Source organism: Haemaphysalis longicornis, unplaced genomic scaffold (assembly GCF_048455015.1).
Source record: "Haemaphysalis longicornis isolate Haplotype H1 unplaced genomic scaffold, Haemaphysalis longicornis Haplotype H1 scaffold_9, whole genome shotgun sequence".
In the NCBI taxonomy this organism is placed as follows: domain Eukaryota; kingdom Metazoa; phylum Arthropoda; class Arachnida; order Ixodida; family Ixodidae; genus Haemaphysalis; species Haemaphysalis longicornis.
The window spans coordinates 133,198,306-133,219,471 of NW_027526460.1; the positions used below are offsets into that span (position 1 = coordinate 133,198,306).

The 21,166-nt window shown below is 45.9% G+C and overlaps 2 protein-coding genes across 2 annotated transcripts in view; both read left to right on the top strand.

The window, feature by feature from the left end:
* LOC144153445 (complement receptor type 2-like) overlaps positions 1-21,166 on the top strand; it is a gene marked incomplete at its 5' end in the record, with an annotated part of 118,627 nt that overhangs the window by 59,920 nt on the left and 37,541 nt on the right. The window contains 3 exon segments of the mRNA XM_077685091.1: positions 5,620-5,808; positions 9,410-9,586; positions 15,382-15,570. Of these exon segments, the coding sequence (XP_077541217.1) occupies positions 5,620-5,808; positions 9,410-9,586; positions 15,382-15,570 (555 nt within the window).
* On the top strand, positions 27-3,167 carry LOC144152414 (uncharacterized). Its single transcript, XM_077683682.1, has one exon. The coding sequence runs from the start codon at positions 88-90 to the stop codon at positions 3,118-3,120; it is 3,033 nt and encodes a 1,010-aa protein (XP_077539808.1). The 5' UTR covers positions 27-87; the 3' UTR covers positions 3,121-3,167.

The window sequence follows — 21,166 nt, forward strand, 5'->3', positions numbered from 1 at the left end:
AGGAACCTATGGCAAGACGCCCAAATAGCTGGCCTCTCTCTAGCCACCGACCCAACGTACCCCACTAGACTAGGCAACAGCGTCAGCATGGACACGACACCGGACTTGACCTTCACAAAAAATTTGGTTAACGATCCACAGTGGATCAACCTGCTGGAAAACTTGGGCAGTGACCACTTCATAGTGGCCACACGGCTGACAGCGGGCCCACCCAATCACAAAAGAGGAAACCTAATCAAGATTACAAATTGGGATGAATTCAGAAGAATCAGGGCAGCCGAACGGGAGATATCGGAAGAGGCAGGATGTATAACAGACATTGAGGAATTTGTAGAGCAGCTGCACACACATGCAAGAAAGGCGACGAAAACGATACCCGAAGAAGCTGAGCTCCAGGAAGCCGACACCAAACTCTTGCACATGTGGGAGGCGAAACAAAGCCTTCAGAGACGGTTAAGCAAACAGAAGCTAAACCGCAACCTACGAAGGCGAATAGCGTATTTAAATAGGGAAATAGAAGAGTATGCAAACGAACTGACCCGCCAGAATTGGTACAGCACATGCAATAGAATGGACTCGGAAATGGGACTTGGGAAAACCTGGAATATACTTCGCTACCTGATAGATTCCCAGGAATGCAAGACCACCCAGAGACACAACCTGAGCAAGATCATACATGATTATCCAAGATCGGACAAGGACCTCTTAGAAGAAATCAAAAACAGATACATAGGATCAAACCCAAAGGAGAACCTCAAACCGTACGAGGGAACTCCAAACCCCGAACTCGACCGCCCCATTACAACAGCGGAGGTCTGGGAAGCCATCCAGGACCTTCGTACAAAATCTGCACCGGGCCAGGATGGGATTACAAACAAAATTATAAGAAATCTCGATGACGATTCCGTAGAAGCACTAGCACAGTATTTGAATCTAAGATGGCAAATGGGAAGCATCCCGAAGCAATGGAAAACGGCCACCATCATCATGATTCCCAAGCCAGGAAAGAAGTTAGGGCTAGAGAACCTAAGACCCATTTCCCTGACTTCGTGCTTGGGAAAGCTTATGGAGCACGTCGTACTCAGAAGACTCAATAAATACATGGAAGACAAGGATTTATACCCGCACACTATGATCGGCTTTAGGCCAAAGTTATCAACTCAAGACGTCCTATTACAGCTCAAACATCAGATCGTAGACGGAAATGGCACATCATCGAGAGACACAAAAGCCATCCTAGGCCTAGACCTGACGAAGGCATTCGATAACGTGCGCCACAGTGCCATCCTGGAAAACCTCGGGATGCTAGGAATCGGGTCTAGGACGTACAGTTACGTGAGGGATTTCCTCTCTGACAGAACGGCAAAAATAAAAATCGGCAGCATTGAATCGAACGAACTCGAACTGGGGGCGAGGGGAACACCGCAGGGGTCTGTACTCTCCCCCTTCCTGTTCAACATAGCTATGATCGGACTGCCCGCGGAATTGAAGAAAATAGAAGGCCTACACCACAGCATCTACGCAGATGACCTCACGCTCTGGGTAACCGGCGGCAGTGATGGAGCAATACAAGACACCTTACAGGAAGCTATCAATACTATAGAGACGTATATCGAACCAAGGGGTCTCGTATGTTCGCCAGAAAAATCAGAAATACTACTATATCAGGCAAACAGGGGGAGAAGAAAAGGCTCATATAAATCTACGATCGAACTACAAGCAAAAGGTGGGCTCATACCAATAGTGCCGATGATCAAAGTCCTGGGACTGCGAATACAAGCGAATGGCCACAACACCGAAGCGCTCAGGATGCTAGAAAAAAGCGTACTCCAAACGACCAGATTGATTTCCAGAGTCGCCAATAGACACCAAGGAATCAAAGAAGCCAATTTAATCAGACTGGTTCAGGCCTTCGTCCTCAGTAGGGTGGTCTACGTAGCACCATTCCTCTCACTCAAGACATACGAAAGAACAAAGATCAACAATATGATTAGAAAAGTATACAAACAAGCCTTAGGCATACCCATAACAACGCCGACCAACAAATTCGATGCATTAGGGCTGCACAATTCGCTCGACGAGCTAATCGAAGCCCAACAAATCTCCCAGTTGGAGCGGCTCACAAAAAGTCAGACTGGAAGACATGTGTTGCGATCCCTAAGCATTGGTTATGATTCGCAACATGGACATAAAGTTGACATTTCCCCCGAAGCACGAGCACATTTGCACATTCCTCCTTTACCCAGGAATATGCACCCAGTGCATAACCAAGCACGCAGGCAAGAAAGGGCCAAAGCTATCCACAAGCGCTTTGAAAAAATCAGGGAGGCGATATACTTCGATGCTGCTGAATACTCGGACCGCACTGCCATGGCAATAACGGCGGTTAACCAGCACGGCCATTTGATAACCTCAGGTTCAGTCCGCGCAAGCCCACCTGAGACTGGGGAAGAAGCTGCCATTGCCTTGGCGCTAGCATCCACCCGAGCAAGATATATAATCAGCGACTCCAAGACGGCAATCAGAAACTTCTCGAGAGGACGCATATCCGCTGAAGCGCTGAAAATTATGAATGGATATAGGGGAGAAAGGCTCAGAAGAGTACAACTAATATGGGCACCAGGTCACACAGCCCTACCCGGCAACGAGGATGCTCACAACCTAGCTCGAGGACTAACCGGCCGAGCTAGCGCAAGAAGCACCACAGAGCAGCCCTCGCCCAGAAACGGCAGTAAACGCATGGTCACATATAGAGAAATTATCGATCATTACCGACTGGGGAGGCTAAAATACCCAGAGGCGCACAAAACACTACATAAAAAGCAATCAGTTGCGTGGAGATTACTGCAGACGGGGATGTACCCCAACCCCGTACTGTACAATCACTATTACCCAGATCTGCACAGCGACAGATGTAAAAACTGCACAGGAAGGGCTGACCTTAAACACATGTTATGGGCCTGCCCTGCCATCACCTCCACAGATAAAGCAAGAAGAATGATAAGTACACCGGAGCAGTGGGAGACGATACTGCTCAGCTCGGACGCCGAGTCGCAATCTTGGGCTGTCCGGATGGCCGAGGCCGCCGCCAAGGAGCAGGGGCTCCTGGCCGATGGCTGAAGAGGGGGAGAAGGGACTTCTAGCCTACCCCACCCCTGACCCCATCCTGGGCAAACAATAAAGTTATTCCTCCTCCTCCTCCTCCTCTATCTCCCTCAACGTCCTACGGTTCACCTACTTCTAAAGTTGTTATATCCATTATAATCTTTCTCTTCTTAGCCTTTTTTCCGTCTGCGGAGCTTCTATATACATGCGTTCATTTATCACCCAAAATATTTACCAGTAAGCCTTACGAACTGATTTGTTGAAAAAGTGTTTTAAAATGTGCATTTTTTGCAGTTGAAGCTGTCTATATAGTGTAATCCTGTTCCGTGTGCAAAGTTGGGAAATGTTTGATTTGATTGTATGTATGCTTTGCTATTTGACTACGGTAGATTTTGGTCTGACGGGTTGCTCTTGCTAGCACTTTATGCATAACACTGTCGCAGTACTAACTTATTTGCGTTCATACATGCCCTGTTAACCAAAAAGGACACGAGGAAGAAGGATCAATGATGGATGTATTCTGTGTGTCACACCTCGCTCAACTGTGAAATAGCGTTGTCTTTGTATTTAACCCTTTCCCCCTTTGTAATGCTCATCACGGACCCTTAGGGTACTAAAATAAATAAATAAAACATAATAAATTTAAAATAAATCGGAAAATTATTGAATGCGTGAAAATGAAAGCCATAACACAACTAACAAGGGACGTAGCATGGCTAAAATTTCATCGAGAACAGGCCGACTTTTCCCCACTAGCTCTGAAAGAGGTTTTGATGATGTTGGTGCAGAAAGTTACCATGGCCGGAAATTCGTGAACAGGGAGGGTTCAGTAATGTCGCCCAGCGAGGCAGGCATGATGGTCCTACTACATTTCGTACGCTAAGTTTTATTCCGTTCTGCGCCATACCACAAACTCCATGGCTACTGACCTTCCTCGCGCTGTACCGAATGCAGCTCCCTGTGCTTTTTAAGGCATTTTTCATGCTACTCCCCCGAGGTTTTAGTCATTTGGATTTTCAAATCTCCCCACAACGTATGCGGGGACCACGATGCCATATTTTTCTACCGCAACTGCTCTGCCAGAGGCTAGAATAGTATCAACAGGTTGCCATGAATGGCCAGGACATGGTATTACAGGGGCTACCAAGTCTTTGTGAAACCATCTGCCGAAATGTGGTTTGCTTTGTCTGTCTTATACACATTCTACATCAACGCTTTGTTGAACACATGGCAACAAGAATCAGGACGCTTTTGCCCACATGAGAGTAAGAAACAATAAATTAGGGTGGATTATGCAAATAACACCTGTGCATCGACAATACTGTCACGAAGGCAAAGAGGACGCGGTTGTCTTGAAGGAAAACAAGTTTATTGGAGCGAACTTGTGCCCCTCTAACAACCCAAACAATACACAGGCGGCGAAGAAGCAGTCAACAAAGTGAAGTGCGCAAGCGAGCGTCTGGCGAGTCGAATACAGCGGCGTCTGCTCTGCAGGAATTTATCTTTGGCGCGAGTGTTTCTCGAACCGTAGAATTACATCCAGTACACTGTAATTAAAGCAGTTTATTCTAGTCAGTTTACGGTCATTCGAAACGCTCTTTATATCAAATCAGATAACACGTGCGGCATAAAAATAAATAATGGAACGACCTATTCACTTGGCACAGAGATAACACAGACCGGTGCAGCCAGGTGGTGAAACAAAACATAAAGAAAGAAACCCAATGGATGGTTCACGGCATTACTTCCCCTTCATGAGTGTGTCGAGCCGATGCTAAAATAAATTACAGTCCGAACAAAAAAACAAACAACGTTTGGGGCCCGTGTTTCGTCGTGGTGTTCCCGAATCAGTTCTGGCCCTGCACGGCATTTGGATGTCGCGTATGGCCATACGCCATCAAGATGTTGGTGCCAAACGCTCTAAGAAGTATTTTTCTGAGTCCATTCGGTTGATTATTGAAGTATGGAGGGCTCATCCCGAGCTTCCAGAATGGTTGCCTCTGATGGAAACATTAACAAGGGTAAAACAATGAAACAAGCATGAAACAAGCATGAAACAAACAAAACAGATTTAGTAGTTTCAAAATTTGTTTTCTTTCATTTGCTGTTTGTGCACACGGCTGAATCTAGGGACACGCAGAAATGCAGATCCAGATTTTTGCGTTTTATTTACCCCAAAAAGACTACCGCCTTTAAAACGCACCGTCTTTAAAACGCACTCGGGAGCAAAAAACCATGGAATCATTACCACTTCCCATAAGATTGGAGTGTTGTATATGTCAAAATGGCTGCTATGTACAAGCCATATCCTGATAGTACACCCAAATGTGTAGGACAAAATTACAGGTGTCATGAAGTTCTCATATTTTATTCTCAGATTCTTATTTTACAAAAATGTCCAGGTACCAACGCTCGCAGTAGGGGTTGCATAGTCGGTTATGCCTATGTTACGTACACTGACCTGGAGAAACTGAAGGCGTAATTTGAAAGAAAGGCTCATTTAATTTTTCGCAGCGCAAGAAGCCTGTGACGACTTCGAAGTGGAACATGGCCGGCTAAGTGGAGAGCGCTCGGGCGGGGCCTTCTTTGCCCCCGGAGACAGGGCGTTCGTCGAGTGCGATCCTGGCTTCGGCGTTAATGGTACCGATCAGCTTCTCTGCCAGAATGACGGCTCGTGGGACGAAAAACCGCCAAACTGCATGGGTGAGAAGCGGGTCACTAAAATTGTGAAGTTTATATTTCCCTGCTGGTGTATCGCCGACGATACTGTATAAATATGTATGAGAAAAACCCATTCTTGAGTAACTTGGTGCATGCTTGTTGCAAAAATTGGAGCCCGACAAAAAGCGACGTCTTCGAAGAAGCACGGCAGACAAGCCCTTCCCTGTGTCTGAACGTCCTACGGTTTATCTACTTCTTACGGTGTTGACATGCATTGCATTCTTTCTCTTATTCGCCTTTTTCCGTCTGTGTAGCTCCTATATCCATGAATTTAAAATTAACCAGGATAATTTTTGAAGGCGTGAAATTTAAAGCCGTCACAAAAATAACTAGGAATGGTGCATGGCTAAAATTTCACCCATGCACGCGCCTGCGCCCTCGCTCTACCGGTTGTGGTGCCTCTAGAACTCGCTACTCCGCTACGTGGTAATCGAACTGGGAAAGAGGTCGACTTTCCTCTACTAGCACTGCAAGTTGGTGATTCTGCTTCAGAAAGTTACAACGGCCGAACATTTGTGTACATGGAGGGTTCACTAATGGCGTCCAGCGAGACCGGCATGATGGTCCTACTAGAAAACGATGGTCCTACTAGATGGTCCTACTAGAAAGTCCTACTAGAATACTAGATGGTCGCAACACGTCGTAGAATCCGGAAGGGTCCAAAATACCGTCGCCGAAGCTTGTCACTGAGTCCGCGTCTTCGAATGGGAGTCCAAATCCACACACGATCCCCTGGGTGGTACACCGCGTCTCGGTGTCGGAGATTTTAGTGTGTGGCGTCCACAAACTGCTTGTCTGTTGTAGGACGCTCCGCCGTCCGTGATTAGGACTTCAGGAGCTGTATGTCGCAGCATAACTTGCTTTATGAAGAACTTGGCGACTTCTTGTGCAGTCCCCCTCGGAAGAGCGGCGGTTTCTGCGTAGCGGGTCATGTAGTCGGTCGCTACGACAATCCACTGGTTCTAGGATCGTGATGTGGGGAACGGGCCCAGAAGGTCCATTCCAATCTGATGGAAGGGCCTTGATGAGACGGCGATCGGCTTCATAAGTCCGGCTAGTCTTGTCGGCAGAGGTTTTCGTCGCTTGCAGTTACGGCAGCTCCGGACGTAGCGGGTGACGTCGGATGTAAGTCCGGGCCAATAGCACTTCGGCTTGATTTTTCCAATAGTGCGAGCTGTGCCGAGATGTCCGGATGACGGGTCGTTATGGCATGCTTCCGAAATTTCGCCCCTAAGGTCTGCGGGAATGACAAGGAGATAATTCGTTCTCGTTCCAGGGCTGAAATTTTAATTTTCCAGGACGGAGTTTTTCAGGCTGAATACTGGTATGTTGCGTTCCCAGGCCGTAGGCACAGTGATTTTGCTGCCTTCAAGATAAGCGATCGTGACGCGTAAGTCGGAGTCGGCACACTGCTGGGCGGTTAGATCGCTCTCTGTCACAACTCCGAAGAACGCGCTGTCTTCATCGGATCCCTGTGGTGGTGGGTCGACGGGGCCATGGAACAGGCAGTTGCCGTCGGAGTGTTTCGTGCCGGATTTATATGCGATTGCAACGCCGAACTTTTGCAGGCGCAAGCTACACCACCCAAGACGGCCAGAGGGGTCCTTCAAATTGGCCAGCAAACACAGCGCATGCTGGTCTGTCAGAACCTTGATTAATCTACCATACATGTGTGGGCGAAATTTCGAAACGGCCCATATATAGCAAGGCACTCCTTTTTGAAGGCTGAGTAATTTTTCTCCTCCTTCGACCGACCACGACTGGCAAAGGCGATAACTTTTTTGCTACCGCTTTGCTTTTGGACGAGGGCAGCACCCAAGCCTATATCACTGGCGTCCGTGTGCATTTCCTTTTCCGCGTTTTTGTCGAAATGAGCGAGCTCGCGAGGGTTTTGCAGGCGTTGCTGCAGCTCGCACAATGCTTTTTTTGGCGTTTCCTCAGCTGAAAGGGGTGCTATTTTTCGCCAACCGTGTGAGTGACTCTGCATTGCGTGCAACGTTTGCGACGAAGCGCCGTTAGTATGCGCACAGTCCGAGAAATCTTCGCATGCGCTTCTTTCCTTCCGGCGTCTGGAAGTTCGCTATGGGTGAAGTTTTCGTCAGGCTAGACAGGGCTCCCAAGCCGTTGACGACATGGCCGAAAAACTAGAGTTCCTCGTACGTGAAGCGGCACTTTTCAGGCTTCAGCGTCAGCCCCAACGTGCATATTCCCTGTAATACAGACTTCAATCTTGCAAGGTGTTCGTCGAAAGTATTGACGATTACCACAACGTCGTTGAGGTATACAAGACAGGTGTGCCACTTCAGGCCGGCTACCATTGTGTCAATGATTCTTTGAAACGTTGCTAGTGCGTGCACAGCCCAAATGGCATCACCTTGAACTCGTATACGCCGTCCGGTGTTAGGAATGCAGTCTTCTCTCGGTCTCTCTCATCCACTTCGATTTGCCAGTAGCCCGTCTTCAAATCCATCGAAGAGAAATACTTTGCGTGGAACAGGTGGTTGAGGGCGTCGTCAAGTCGTGTGAGGGGGTACACGTCCTTTTTGGTGATTTTGTTCAGTCACCGGTAGTCAACGCATAACCTCAATGTGCCGTCTTTTTTCTTCACGAGTACGACCGGAATGGCCGAGGGGCTTTTCGATGGCTGTATAATGTCGTCGCTTAGCCTGTCTTCGACTGGTGGCTGGATAGCTTCCCGCTAGTGTGAAGACACGCGGTACGGTGACTGTCGAGTTCTGCACCACATATAATTACCCGGATAAAGTGCTGGCTGCAGGCCAGATTTTTAGTGGAACCGGAACCTCAGTACTCGGAATAACAGAAGGCTTACTGAAGGCACCCCATCTCCACAATACTGTGTGTTTATATTCTTTTTCTTGATTTGGATTAGCCCTTATTACTAGCCGAAGCTCGACTTACTTATTCAGTTTTTCCAATATTTCCTTTCTTATCTACTGACCCGTAATAAACACACAAGAAGATTGCACCTTATCGTATACCACCCCCTGCTGTTTCTTCTCTAAAATCAGAAAAACAAGGTTGCTGAATATTTTTGCTGATGAGTATAAGAACGCGAGTTTTTAAATGTTGCTGGGAATTGTCGTTGAATAGCACGCAGGTTAACCATAGCTTGTGCGTTAGGCAGGCTCAGATGTCGGTGGTGACATCATCACCTGCTTCTAACAGCTGCATGCCCTCCTTTGGCCATGAGCATTATGAACTATTATGTTAACACTGTAGGTTTCGCATGAACATATTCTTGAATTTCAAGTGAATACACGTGCAAGTCATTCAGATGAATTCAATGTCGTAGAGAACTCTATGCAGACCTCGTAAGCGATTCGTGCTCTATTCGCTATGTTACCTCAGATAATGCAGAGGGGTACTTTCTGTGACAGCATCTTTGTTCAGGGTACATATTTTTGTCAGTTTGTGTGGAACATTCTTAGCAACAATTTTTATTTTATGTTTTAAACTACATTCTCTCATTGCAGTCTATAGTATTATCGCATTCATATTCGTCGACGCGCGCTCTGAAAAACAAACAAGAAGACGGGGAAAATCTTTTGTCTCTTTTTCGCAGCTCTTCGAGCCTGCCAGGAGCCGAAGATTGATCGGGGCGGCCACTACGGCAAGTGCTGCGACCCCCAAGATGAGGTGCAATTCTACTGCAACGGCGACAGCTACGCTCTCTTCGGCGTGAAGAACGCCACCTGCCTTCCTGACGGCACTTGGAGCGCACCTATGCCCGTTTGCAAAGGTAGGTGTAGTCAAACATCCCGGCAACGAACGTTTCTACTGCGAAATAGCCTGTCGAAGGAAGAAATGCCACATAGCCGGGCGAGCATCCTACATTTGCTATGTACTGTGAAAGCCACAACAGCGAATTCAGCTGTTTAATTAATAAATTCATGCAATCCCAATTGCTGAATTGCTTGGTAAGGAATACGCCTGGCAGCAGACGTGGTTACGCGCAGCCGGGAGCCTAAACCAAGCTGCCGTGCTGCTCGGTACACCTCGGCTACTCGGTAGTGAATATTACGTCTCGCTCGACGATTAGGCCCTGGTTCGCTCTCAGCAAGCCAGCCGACATCATTGAGACTATCTTAGAGAAAAGGGACAGCGCAAATGATCAGGCGATGAATGATTAATAGCTTGTGAAAGAGCCACGCGATATAAATACCCCGGTAATTTCCAGCGGCCTTTGCGCTCTGCCCGACCTCGCACCGCTGCGCTTTCCGAACCTCGACCGCATGCGGTCGGCGGTGGTTGTGCATTCCGTATTTCATGATTCTCTGCAGAAGAAAAGTTTTGACTTTTTTGTTTATTGGGGTTAATGCTGATGTAAATGAGCATTGTTTGTCTCAATATGCCTATATGCTTTTTTGGGATCTAGAGCAGTTCGCTACGAATGTAACGAAGTGATGTGTGTAACGAACAATCACCGCGGTCCTACACGCCTTGTTATCCAGGCGTTTGACTGTAGAACTCATCTGAAACTTTCACATATGAAACATTTCTAACTTTTCTTTCAAATTTCTGAGGCAATCGAAATTCATCCCAGCCCACTAAGTTAGAGCTCTAGGGCCGACTGCAAGATATAAGCACGCATATCAAACTGAGCAGTATACTTCAAGCAATATCCAGTTAGTTCAGTGTAAGCGGCAGATAATTTATTTTGATCCCGTGCTTGTGAGCTCGTGTCTCTCCTAGCAATTCGAGATAAGCCACACATGTAACATAAAAAACAGCCTCGCAGTTTTCCGCAGGATATTCTCTTTGGAAAATCAAATTAGTAATTTTCTGGGAAATACTGTTATTTATAACAAAACGTTCCAACTACATACACTACCCCTGTTGTATAAAATGTCGATAATGTTCTATTTCCAGTCAGAGTGCAGCTTGGCTTCATCCAGGGTGATTTATAGAATTTTACCACTGCCACTCAAGTAGTATCTGCACCTGTACCAAACAAGTCTGTAATGTTCACAGCGAAAGGGCAATTATGCTCCACTTGTGCGTGCTTTACATGTATGGACACGTGGAGAAACGTCTTAACGTAAGGGTGTGGATACATGTAGATGGAAAGGCTGTGGTAGATGAACAAGCGGACCTAGTTCTAAAAGTCAGGCAATCACTTGTTCAGCTCTTTTTCAGAACTAGGGGCGATACATCACAGGGAATCGCGAAAGTTTGTTCTTTAAACACGTGAGGCACCTGCATGGGAGGTTCTGCCAAGGAATATAACGTCTGTCCGGATATTGAATGTCATACAATAAGAACTGTGGAGGCTTTTCTTCCAAGCTCTCCTAACAAAACTCACAACATTATCACATGCGGTGGGCTACTCGGTGAACTATTCTGCCCCACGCGACACATCATGTGTTTAACGCAACGACCATGGAGAGAGCTTCAGCTGCTGAATAGAAGCCGGTGTTCTTGTCCACTTCGACCGTGACATGAACAGAAACAGGGCCTGAGGTCCTTGCAGTTCTTTAGTGAAGCAAATATTTAATTGGAGCGGAACCGGCAGAGGTAGCTGTCTTTCGTAATTCTTTTGTTAGAATGCGCACTTAAACAAATATTGATTTTCCCTACAATTTTTGCTTGTAGCAGAAAACTTTACCCTAATGCCATTCAGATAAGCATTGGATATGTGTTTTTGACGTCGGAGACACGTCCTGCAAGGCCCTGGCCGTAGTTCCAACTGGAAAAGAACAGTGATCTTGAACAGGAGGGGGCGCACGGACGAGTGCTGCCCGCCAGGCACAGGAGTGCAACACGTGTGCGACGAAGGATACCAGCTGGTTGGACACCAGATCCTTCTATGAGGCGTTAATGGAACCTGGAACCATGCAGATCAAAGTGCAAGAGTAAGCCGGCATCGGTATACCCGACAAAGAAACTTTGGCTTATCATGATTAGCGAAATGGGGGATCTAGAAATGCCCGTTACATTAGTACAGATTATTATGGTGTTGCTGTGAGTAGGCAATAAAAGCACCAATAGCTCATATTTTCCTTCTTTCCAAAGTGGACGAGGATGCGGAGTATAAGCTTGAGTCAACATGGAGATACACATGAATATGAAGTGGACCCGGGTAGAAGCCAAGACTCAGTCACACAAGAAGTGTAAAAAAAGCGTTTAATTCATCACATAGTGTGACACTAGCCTATACCCAAGGGTAAAGACTTGGTACATGCGCATGCTATGAAGCGTCGATATCGTCATTAGCGTCATTGCCCTGCCATGGATTTTTTGTATCTGGGTGGTCGTCAACCTACGACGAAGAAGTAGGATTCCCCTAATCAGGCTTCTACCGGACCCTCTTTTTAGATTGAAGTACGAGATCAAAAAGCAGGGCAGACGTGTACTATTGCGGGGCCTCGACAATATAGCCGTATTCCTACTTACCCCTAGGGTAGTAGTAGAGGGACCGAGTTGCGAACATGATGCTATTGTAAAACAGCTCCTCAAATGAGAGATGTGAATTCCCGGTAGTGTAATTTATTCCCAACTCAAAACGAACTACGCTCTAAACCAAAGTAAGTGCTGATACAATCTGATGTATGGAGGCTTTGTTTTGCGACGCTCCAGCTCCAGTTTTTGGTAAACACGTAGCATAACGGTTTACGAACCGATATTATGAGCCTAGTTTATAATGAAGTCTGATAAAAAAATGTGTACATTTGCCTTTCAACCTCAGCGTGCAAGAAGGCGGTGAAAACGAATGGAACCTATTTGAAGAAAATTTTCCCCCACCCGTACCACGGCTATGTGTGGGCGGCTCTGTTTGTGACGCACCATACCGCACCTTCCGTATATCTCCAACTTGGTTCCTAATGCACGTCATGGGAAAACTTAAATTCCGTAAATGAAAAAGGAACTACAGACGGGAGTTGTAATGTCGCCACAAGTTTTCACTGGTACTAAGCGTCGCTAAAACCTCTTTTCCCTCCTATGCTCTCTTCCGGAATAGCGGGTGCTTTTCTTTCTTTTATGACTAAATTATCCATCAATACCATACAAATTGACTATTCCGCAATCAGGGCTCTCTGAAAGCAAACAATTTGGTGGTGTAGAGTGTACAGAAATAAACGTTCTGTGAAAAAAGGTCGCAACACCACATTCATAACTCGCGAATTTTTGTGTGCTTCACACAATTTTTTGTGGCGAAGAGTATGAAGCTGTAGCCGTCTTGTTTGCTTTTTCCTGTGTTTCACGCATTATTAGGATAGCTATCTGTTCTTATATGGTAGCTCTATGAAAGATTTTAAGATCACTTGTATTGTTTTGGCGAACAGCGCGTTGCCCTGCTCTTGATTTCAAAAAATTGCACACGTGTAGTGGTTGTTGAGCTGTAGCCATTCATTGATACTCTTAATATCGAGCAATCACGCAAGCACACTTTTACACATCCTCGATGCCGGGGATAAACCACGGGGAAATAAGTGAAAAAAACCTGAGTCGTTCATCCTATTTGCAAAAAGGACTAGTTCTACAGTAACGTCCAAAACAACGTACCACTACCACCATTTCTATATTTTTTCTCGTGAAAGATCGGTCGAATATATGATTAGTTTGCCTATTTTTCTCTGAAGACAGTAGCCTCCAGCCGTCTGTGCCACGAGAATGCCTTCATTCTCTCCCTTCTCCATCATCTCACTTCCGCCCTCTTCTTTTTTTTCACAATAATTCCAGAGGCAGTTTGCTAAAGTATATTGAGGTTAACCGAGTGTCACTGCTCATGTCGTCTACTCTAACCTTTTGTTACTGTTTGACCCTTAAAGGAGTAGTCACACAGATTTTTGAAGGTGAGATAACTTCGGAGATAGATTGGTGTGAACACACATTCACCATCTTCAAATATCAGGGGCAAATACAGCCTAGATCATATTTAAAATCAATGTCAAAGTGTGCAAGACGCAGCCAAGCAGCCAGTTGAGGGCCTGAAAGCAATATGATATCCCCTGGATGTAGAGTAAGTAAACAATATCGAGACACGTCAAGAGTTTGTGTTGGGCGCTTCCACAATGCCGGCTTTTCTCGCCGGCTCGTCACTCCGATCAGAGGTCGGAACTTCTGCTCACGACCAACGAACGATCCGATCGTTGGCGGCGGGGTGCCGACATTTTGTTGGCTAATTGAGCAACTGGCCGCGATCTTAGTTTACAGCAACGACAGGTGCTCTATTAATTTGCTTTTCATTGCGCGGATCCAAAAACGCCCCGCGGACAAGAGCGCACTGACCGAACCTCACGGTCGAGCGGGAGCTTATTACGGCTGTTCGAAACGGGTCTCAAGTCCCAAACAAGGCTGCACATATAAATAAGTACTTAATGATGTGATGGCGAATCACATTATAAACGGTCATCTGCACTGTTGTAGAGAGCGGTAATTGATTATTAGCCTCCGTGTCCGCATCTATAGGCGTACCTGTAGGGAGACCGGCCGGTTGCTTCAAGCGCGCGTCTTTTTCCCACTGCCTCGAGCGTCCCGCGTCGTTCTCTAGCCGTCACAGCAATTTGTTCTCGTTGCGCCTGCATCTAGTCCAGGACGTTTTTAAATTCAGTGGCCTACGAGATCAGTATGCGGGGGCATTAGCAAAACAGCTTCCAACACTGATTCGACAGTGCTACGGCAACTCTGTTCTGTGATATTTGTCCGAGTGCCACGTGCACAGGTTTGTTTATACAAAATCCAGCTTTTCGCGGCCCTCTCTGAAACCGTAACTGCGACTGGCCGCATCAAAAACATCTTTAATTTAAGAACGATGGCACTCTGTAGCAAATGAGGTTTTTACTTATGAAAAATACGTAATGCGCTACTTATCGCAACAAAAAAATAAGATTAAAAATTTTATGTTAGTGCCTCTGTAATATTTCGTACACCGCCACCAGGTCATGTTCACCACCTTCCGCAAATGCTTTTTTTTCTGTTTTGGGGTCGAAATGTTTTCAAGGCGTATTTCTTTGTCTGCTATCCCCACAAAGCAGTCATGTATTTTAAATTTTAAAACACTACAAATATTACTTACGTATTTTTATTTCGCCCCAGATATGCCTGCTTTCAAGTGCTCAACAGTGTTGAGAAGTATCAAAGTTGCCACCAGATTTACTAGTTTGGAAATGTGTTGACTTTCGTTTACCGTTTGTGCACACGGCTGAATCGAGGAACAGGCAGATACGCAGATCAAAATGTTTGCGTTTTATTTGCCCCCAAAAGACTACAGTCTTTGAAACGCAGGCGTCCCATAGCACTCGGAAGCGGAAACCATGGAAGCGTTACCACTTTCTAGAAGACTGGAGATTTGTATACGTCATAGATGGCTGCTATTTACAAGCCATATGCTGATAGTATAACCAAATTTGTACGACAAAATACAGGTTTCATGAAGTTCTCATATTTTATTCTTAGATTCTTATTGTACAAAAATGTCCAGGTACACACACCTGCCGTAGGGGTTTCTCAGTCGGTTAGGCATACGTTAGGTGCACTGACCTGAAGAAAAAAAAGGTGTAATTTGAAAAAAAGGCTAATTTAGTTATTTTGCAGCGGAAGGAGCTTGTGACGACTTCGAAGTGCAACACGGCCGGGTGACCGGAAAGCACTCCAGCGAGGACTTCTTTTCTCCCGGAGACAGCGCGTTCGTCGAGTGCGATCCTGGCTTCGGCGTAAATGGTACCGATCAGCTTCTGTGCCAGGATGACGGCTCATGGGACCAACAACCCCCAACCTGCATAGGTGAGAAGCGGGTCACTAAAATTGACAAGCTTTAATTTCCCTGCTCCTGTATCGCCGACGATATTGTTTAAATGGGTATCAGAAAAACACAATTTTCAGTAACTTGGTGCATCCTTGTTGCAAAATTTAGAGTCCGACAAACAACGTCTACAACGAAGCACGGAAGACAAGACCTTCTTTCCCTCTGTCTGGAAGTGCTGCATCTTACCTACCTCACACCTTTTTTTTAGATTATAATGTTTCGCTTATTCCCTTATTTTCCTGTTTGTAGCTATTTCATCCATACATTTATAATTACCTCGGCGAAATATTGAAGGCATGAAGTTTAAAGCCAAGAAAACAACTGACAAGGGACGATGCAAGGTTAAAATTTCATCGAGGTACGCGCCTGCGCCCCGCTCTCCCAAATGTGGTGCCTCCACAACTAGACAGTTTGGTATGTGCTACTGGGACTGGGAAACAGGCCGCCTGTCTACTACTAGTACTGAAACAGTCTTTGATGTTGTTCTGCAGAAGGTTACAAGAACCGGAAATTCGTGTACACGGAGGTTTCCGTTGTGTCGCCCAGAGAGGAAGGAGTGATGGTCATAGTAGAAAATTTCGTTCGCCACAATTTGATTCCTTGCTGCGTGTGGTAACACGCTAAACACCTATTGATATTGCTCGCGGCGCTCCAAATAAACCTAGTTGTGCTCTTTAAAGGGGCGGACAACCGATTTTTGTCGCGTATATATTCTCTAGCTCATATGAAAGCCAGCGTTTTATATAACCACAAGTAATTTATAATCACATTGGCGGAAATACTTTTAATTTGGGAGCAAAATATCTGAAATCGGAAGGGCGGCGGTTCGTAATGTCGAAACTTGACACTTACAATATGTGACCCGGTCACGTGACCTGCAAACCTAGCAGCTACTGTAACTTATGAAACGTTTATTCACTAATTGAAAACTTTTTAACACAAGTGTTTGCATAAGTTTAAATTGAATATGGATTTTTTAAATTTATTTCTGAAATTTTTAACACACGCCGCCCGCTAACGCCGCCCGCCGCCGCTGGGTTGCTCTAAGGGTGGCTAACTGAGCCTCCATGCCCAGAATCAATGGCAGCGTTCAGTAAAAAGACCCAGTGAAGGAGCTTTGACGATTCTGGCTCACTCAGGGGCGTTTGTTTAGCGAAAATATTCAATTTCAGTTTCCAAATACAGCAACGGCAGCTTTAAAAAAGGGACGCGCCCGGGGCGAATCGAACTGCCCACCAAATTCCACCTATGGTGCACCCCAACAGATGGCGCCTTTGTAAAAATTAGACTCGGTAATAAAAAAAAAACTCACAAAGGAATAAGAAAACTGCCATTCGCACTTTTTTTAGCTCGGGACAAGTTTTTAAATATCTCTTTTCATTTCGCATACAGACAAAAGTATGTTGCCGTGCTACTGTATGTCATGGGTGCCAGCAGTATTTTTAGGGAGGACAGATACGGCTGTAGATCTAACAATTTCGATTTAAAAAGTGCTTAAGCGTTATCAGCAAAACCTCTTCTCCTTAAGGTGCTTTAAGTGATGCGCTTTCTTTTGGGGCAGAGAAAAAATACTCGACAAAATCGGTTGTCTGTCACTTTAAAGAATTCTTTTAGCTACTCCTCAAACGTTTCAGTAATTTGGATTTTAATGTCGCCCCACAACATATGCGGGGAGCACAGTGGCACAGTTCTCTAGAGCAACTGCGGTCTGAGATTCGACACGCCGCCATGAACGGACAGGACATTCCATTGCAGGAGCTACCAAGTCTCTGTAAAACCATCGGGAACCATTTGGTTTCCTTCATCTATCGAAGACCAACTCTACAGGGTCGCTCGGTTGCCGACATGACAATAAGAATCAGGACGCTGTTGCACACATGACAGTAAGCAACAATAAATTATGGTGGATTGGGCATTCATCCAGTTCTGCATTCATGATTTTCTACTGGAGCACGTCTCCATTGTGCAGTTTCTCGGTTGCAGTGAACTTTACGTTGCCGACTGCGCTGTGAAGAAGTAGTCAGAAATTCCTACTGTTTCGACATCTTGGAGAACCGCAGCCCCCCCTCCGACACCCGTTGCTGAGAGTACAGCTTTTACCTGCAATTCTCCCATTTTGGAAATTAGAGACGTGCTTGCCGCCGAGCTCAGCCGGTGAGACGGTAGAGATTTTAGGGTGACGACAATAGACCATCTTATGACATCTCTCCCTACCACGCCATTCACAGGCATTCCGATGACGGGTACAGGAATTCCGCCTTTGTCGCAACGAATACGAGCAGTGTGTGCGCCCTCTATGCGTCTCGATGCAGAAAAAAGCAGGAGATTGTAGTATGGCACACAGCCAGACCTCTACCCATAATTTTGGGCAACGTACGATAACATGTCGTAGAGCAAATTCAAGTTGCTGAATTCGCTTTTGTACAAGAGTGGGATGCCAAATTGAGAAAGTTTGCTCCGGGCAGACGATAACTTGAGCACTGTCGAGCATGCCTGGAGCAATGCACTTCCCCATTGCTTTTTGCAAGCCTGTTTCTTGTAGGCGTGAATCCCCTTCGGCCGCAAGGGACGCTAGCACCACAGATTCCACGCAAGAGTGCAACTCACATGTCTTGATATACAGGGTGATCAAAATTAGGCCGACAGGTTTTTTTTAATTATGCGCTTGCATTTACGTGAAGACCACCTCTACAGTGAGGTTTATCGCACAGGGGGCACATCATTTAGGTGATATTTATTGATGTCAGTGGGTTTATTAACCAAATTTGAACAATTAACTTTTTAGTGGCTGCAGTAAGCAGGCCTGTTTTTATTGAAAAGTTGGCCGCAACCGCGTTTCTACGCAGTTTCATTTGGCCTCATTCTTACAGCGCATCCGTTCTCCGAAATGTAGAACTGCGATATTTAATTGCCGTTCGCATGATTACGCATGCTTGACACCGAAGACCGGCGCAAAGCTCCTCCCTTTTGTGACATCACTGGTGTATACGGTGTTACGTTTGACAACGGGGTGGAGGCATAGGCAAAAGGCATAACTGGCACCCTTTCAGTATTTTCTGGCGTTATCGTAATCTGCGGTAGGCGGAACCGCCACAGAATGCCAGACCAAACGGGAGGAGCTTTGCGCCGGTCGTTACTGTATAGGATGCGTAATCATGCGAACGGCAATTAAACTTTGCAGTTCGATATCTTTGTGTACGGATGCGCTAGAATATTGTACCAAATGAAACTGCGTAGAAACACGATGGAGTCTAACTTTTCTACACAACCATGCCACCAAAAGATATTTATTCAATTTTAGGTAGTTAAGCCACCGACATCAATAATTACCATTAGAATATGTGTCCCCCTAGGTGCATAACCTCATTGTAGAGGTGCTCTTCACGCAAATCTAAGGGCCTATTAAAAAAACCTGTCTACTTATTTTTATCACCTTTATACTATGGCAGGGGTAGTAACTGCAGTAATCAAAGGTATCTTGTGGGGACCGATCGTTGCTGAGAAACTGTTTGGCACAGTGTCTCAGATGCGGATTGGCTTCCACGCGAGGTTAATGAAGCACAATAGGTAGCGGCAGGTTGAATCCAACAAAGTTGATGACATGCTACCCGAACTTAAAGCCTCACAATATTGGCTCCTTTTGAGTCGGCCCAGAGGTCTTTACGCTTGGAGGGAGGCGTCATAATCTTGACCACGTTATATATCGTTATCAAAAAAGGGAACAGAAAAACTTAAACCCTTATTAATTTGTAACCAATTCAGTTTTATCCGGGAGGACAAATGACAGGAACAAATGCTGAATGTTAAGCGATATATTTACATGATGTCGGCAATCAAAGCGCCCATTCACGACATGTACCCTGCTATCTCCTCCTACTTGTGACATGCCCACCCCTCACAGCCGTCGAGGGTGACCTTCCTCTGTCGACGGCGCAGGGGGAAGGCGAGTGCAGAAGCAATAAAAAATGAGATGACAAGAAAGAGTGAAACACCTGCCGCCACGGATGAAGGTGATGAGGGGTGCGACCACAGACAACCGTCACTGAAGCTGAGTAACGTCGAAGGCTTTCGGAGGCGGGACGGTGTATTGGGCGGCGGAAACTCGGCAAATAAAAGTCTGCTAACTCACTCACTCGTCGGCTGGGGAGACAAGGCTGGACATTGGCGTGCCCAGCGAGCGCCGGGTCTTCAGCAAGATAAAAGGGATTCAAGAAGCCGCAAGAACACTCTTCAGGAGCCAACAAAACGCTTTAGAATGGTGGAGGATTGCAATGGGGATGAACGCCTCAACCTCGACTGAAAATGTTGGGCTGTGGCAGTGAAAATGACAGGAGTCAAGGCGAACTGTGAAGCAATATAATTACATGATATCCGCCATCAGAGCACCGACACAAGACACGCATCATACCCAGAGCTTGCGCCGTTCGCCGCCTCCTCGTACTCCTGGCCCCATTTACAGCTGCGTTGAAATTAAGAAGGTCCTAAGATCGAATTCCTAACTCCTATGATACGCACGAGTAGCTACTTTCAAAAACACAAAAACATATTCAGGGTATCTTACATTGCCCTTGGCGACGCATTGGCGATGCATAGATAAACCAAGTGGATTGTGTTGTGATGCGTTGTATTTTTGCCATTTAGCTTCCACATCGACACATCTTTCTTCCAGTCTTGTATGACTATTTTTTCTTTACCCTTTATTTCGACATACAGAACAATTCGCGTCATCATCCACCTTTACAACCTTCAATAGTCCACGTTATTGATGAATTACCCTAGTTATTTATTTCTATGGCGTAGTTGGCTGTATTCATAAATTTAGTCATCCCATATATTTTGCTTAGTCGCTCAGTCATTCATACGATTCGCCGTCGTTTAATCGATTTTAATGTGTTCTTAGTTCATTTCGAATCCCTTTATTTCCCTTTCATATAACTTAATTTACTGTGCTAGCTGGGCTGCTTTCTTCATGTCACTTATATCTGACGTGCACTGGTAGTTCGCCTGGAATAGTCACCCCAGTTCTGGTGTTAACGTCATTCTTATAATTCTTAATACTTCGCCGTCTAGTTATATTTCATATAATCAGTCGAAGGCTGACCTGCAATTCACACTAACATTTATAGTTGCAGTGGTGGTTTCTATTGTGCCACTGCTGCCGCAATTCCATCACAGTAGAGTGAAATTTGCAAGCTTTTAAAATATAGATCTGGTTGTGGAGCTTAACCCACTACACCTGTGATCAGGCCCACCGTGGTGGACGGCTTCGAATTATTTTGACCACCTGGGCATCTTAACATGCGGCAAAATCTCGAGAACACGGACGTTTTTGCTTTTAGTCTCCATCAGAAAAGCGTCCGCCACGGCCGGGAATCGAACCCGCGTCCTTGTGCTAAGTAGCACAATGCCAGAGCCACTGAGCCACCATGGTGGGTAGTTTTTAAAATATAATTGCATTATTTTATACCGAACCACGTTGTTTTAAAAGCGCAGCTCTTAAGGAAATCGTAATTTCTCGTGTCCCAAGTTAAAAAAATTCCCCCGCATTTCCCTGAGGGGGAGAATGTGAAAGTG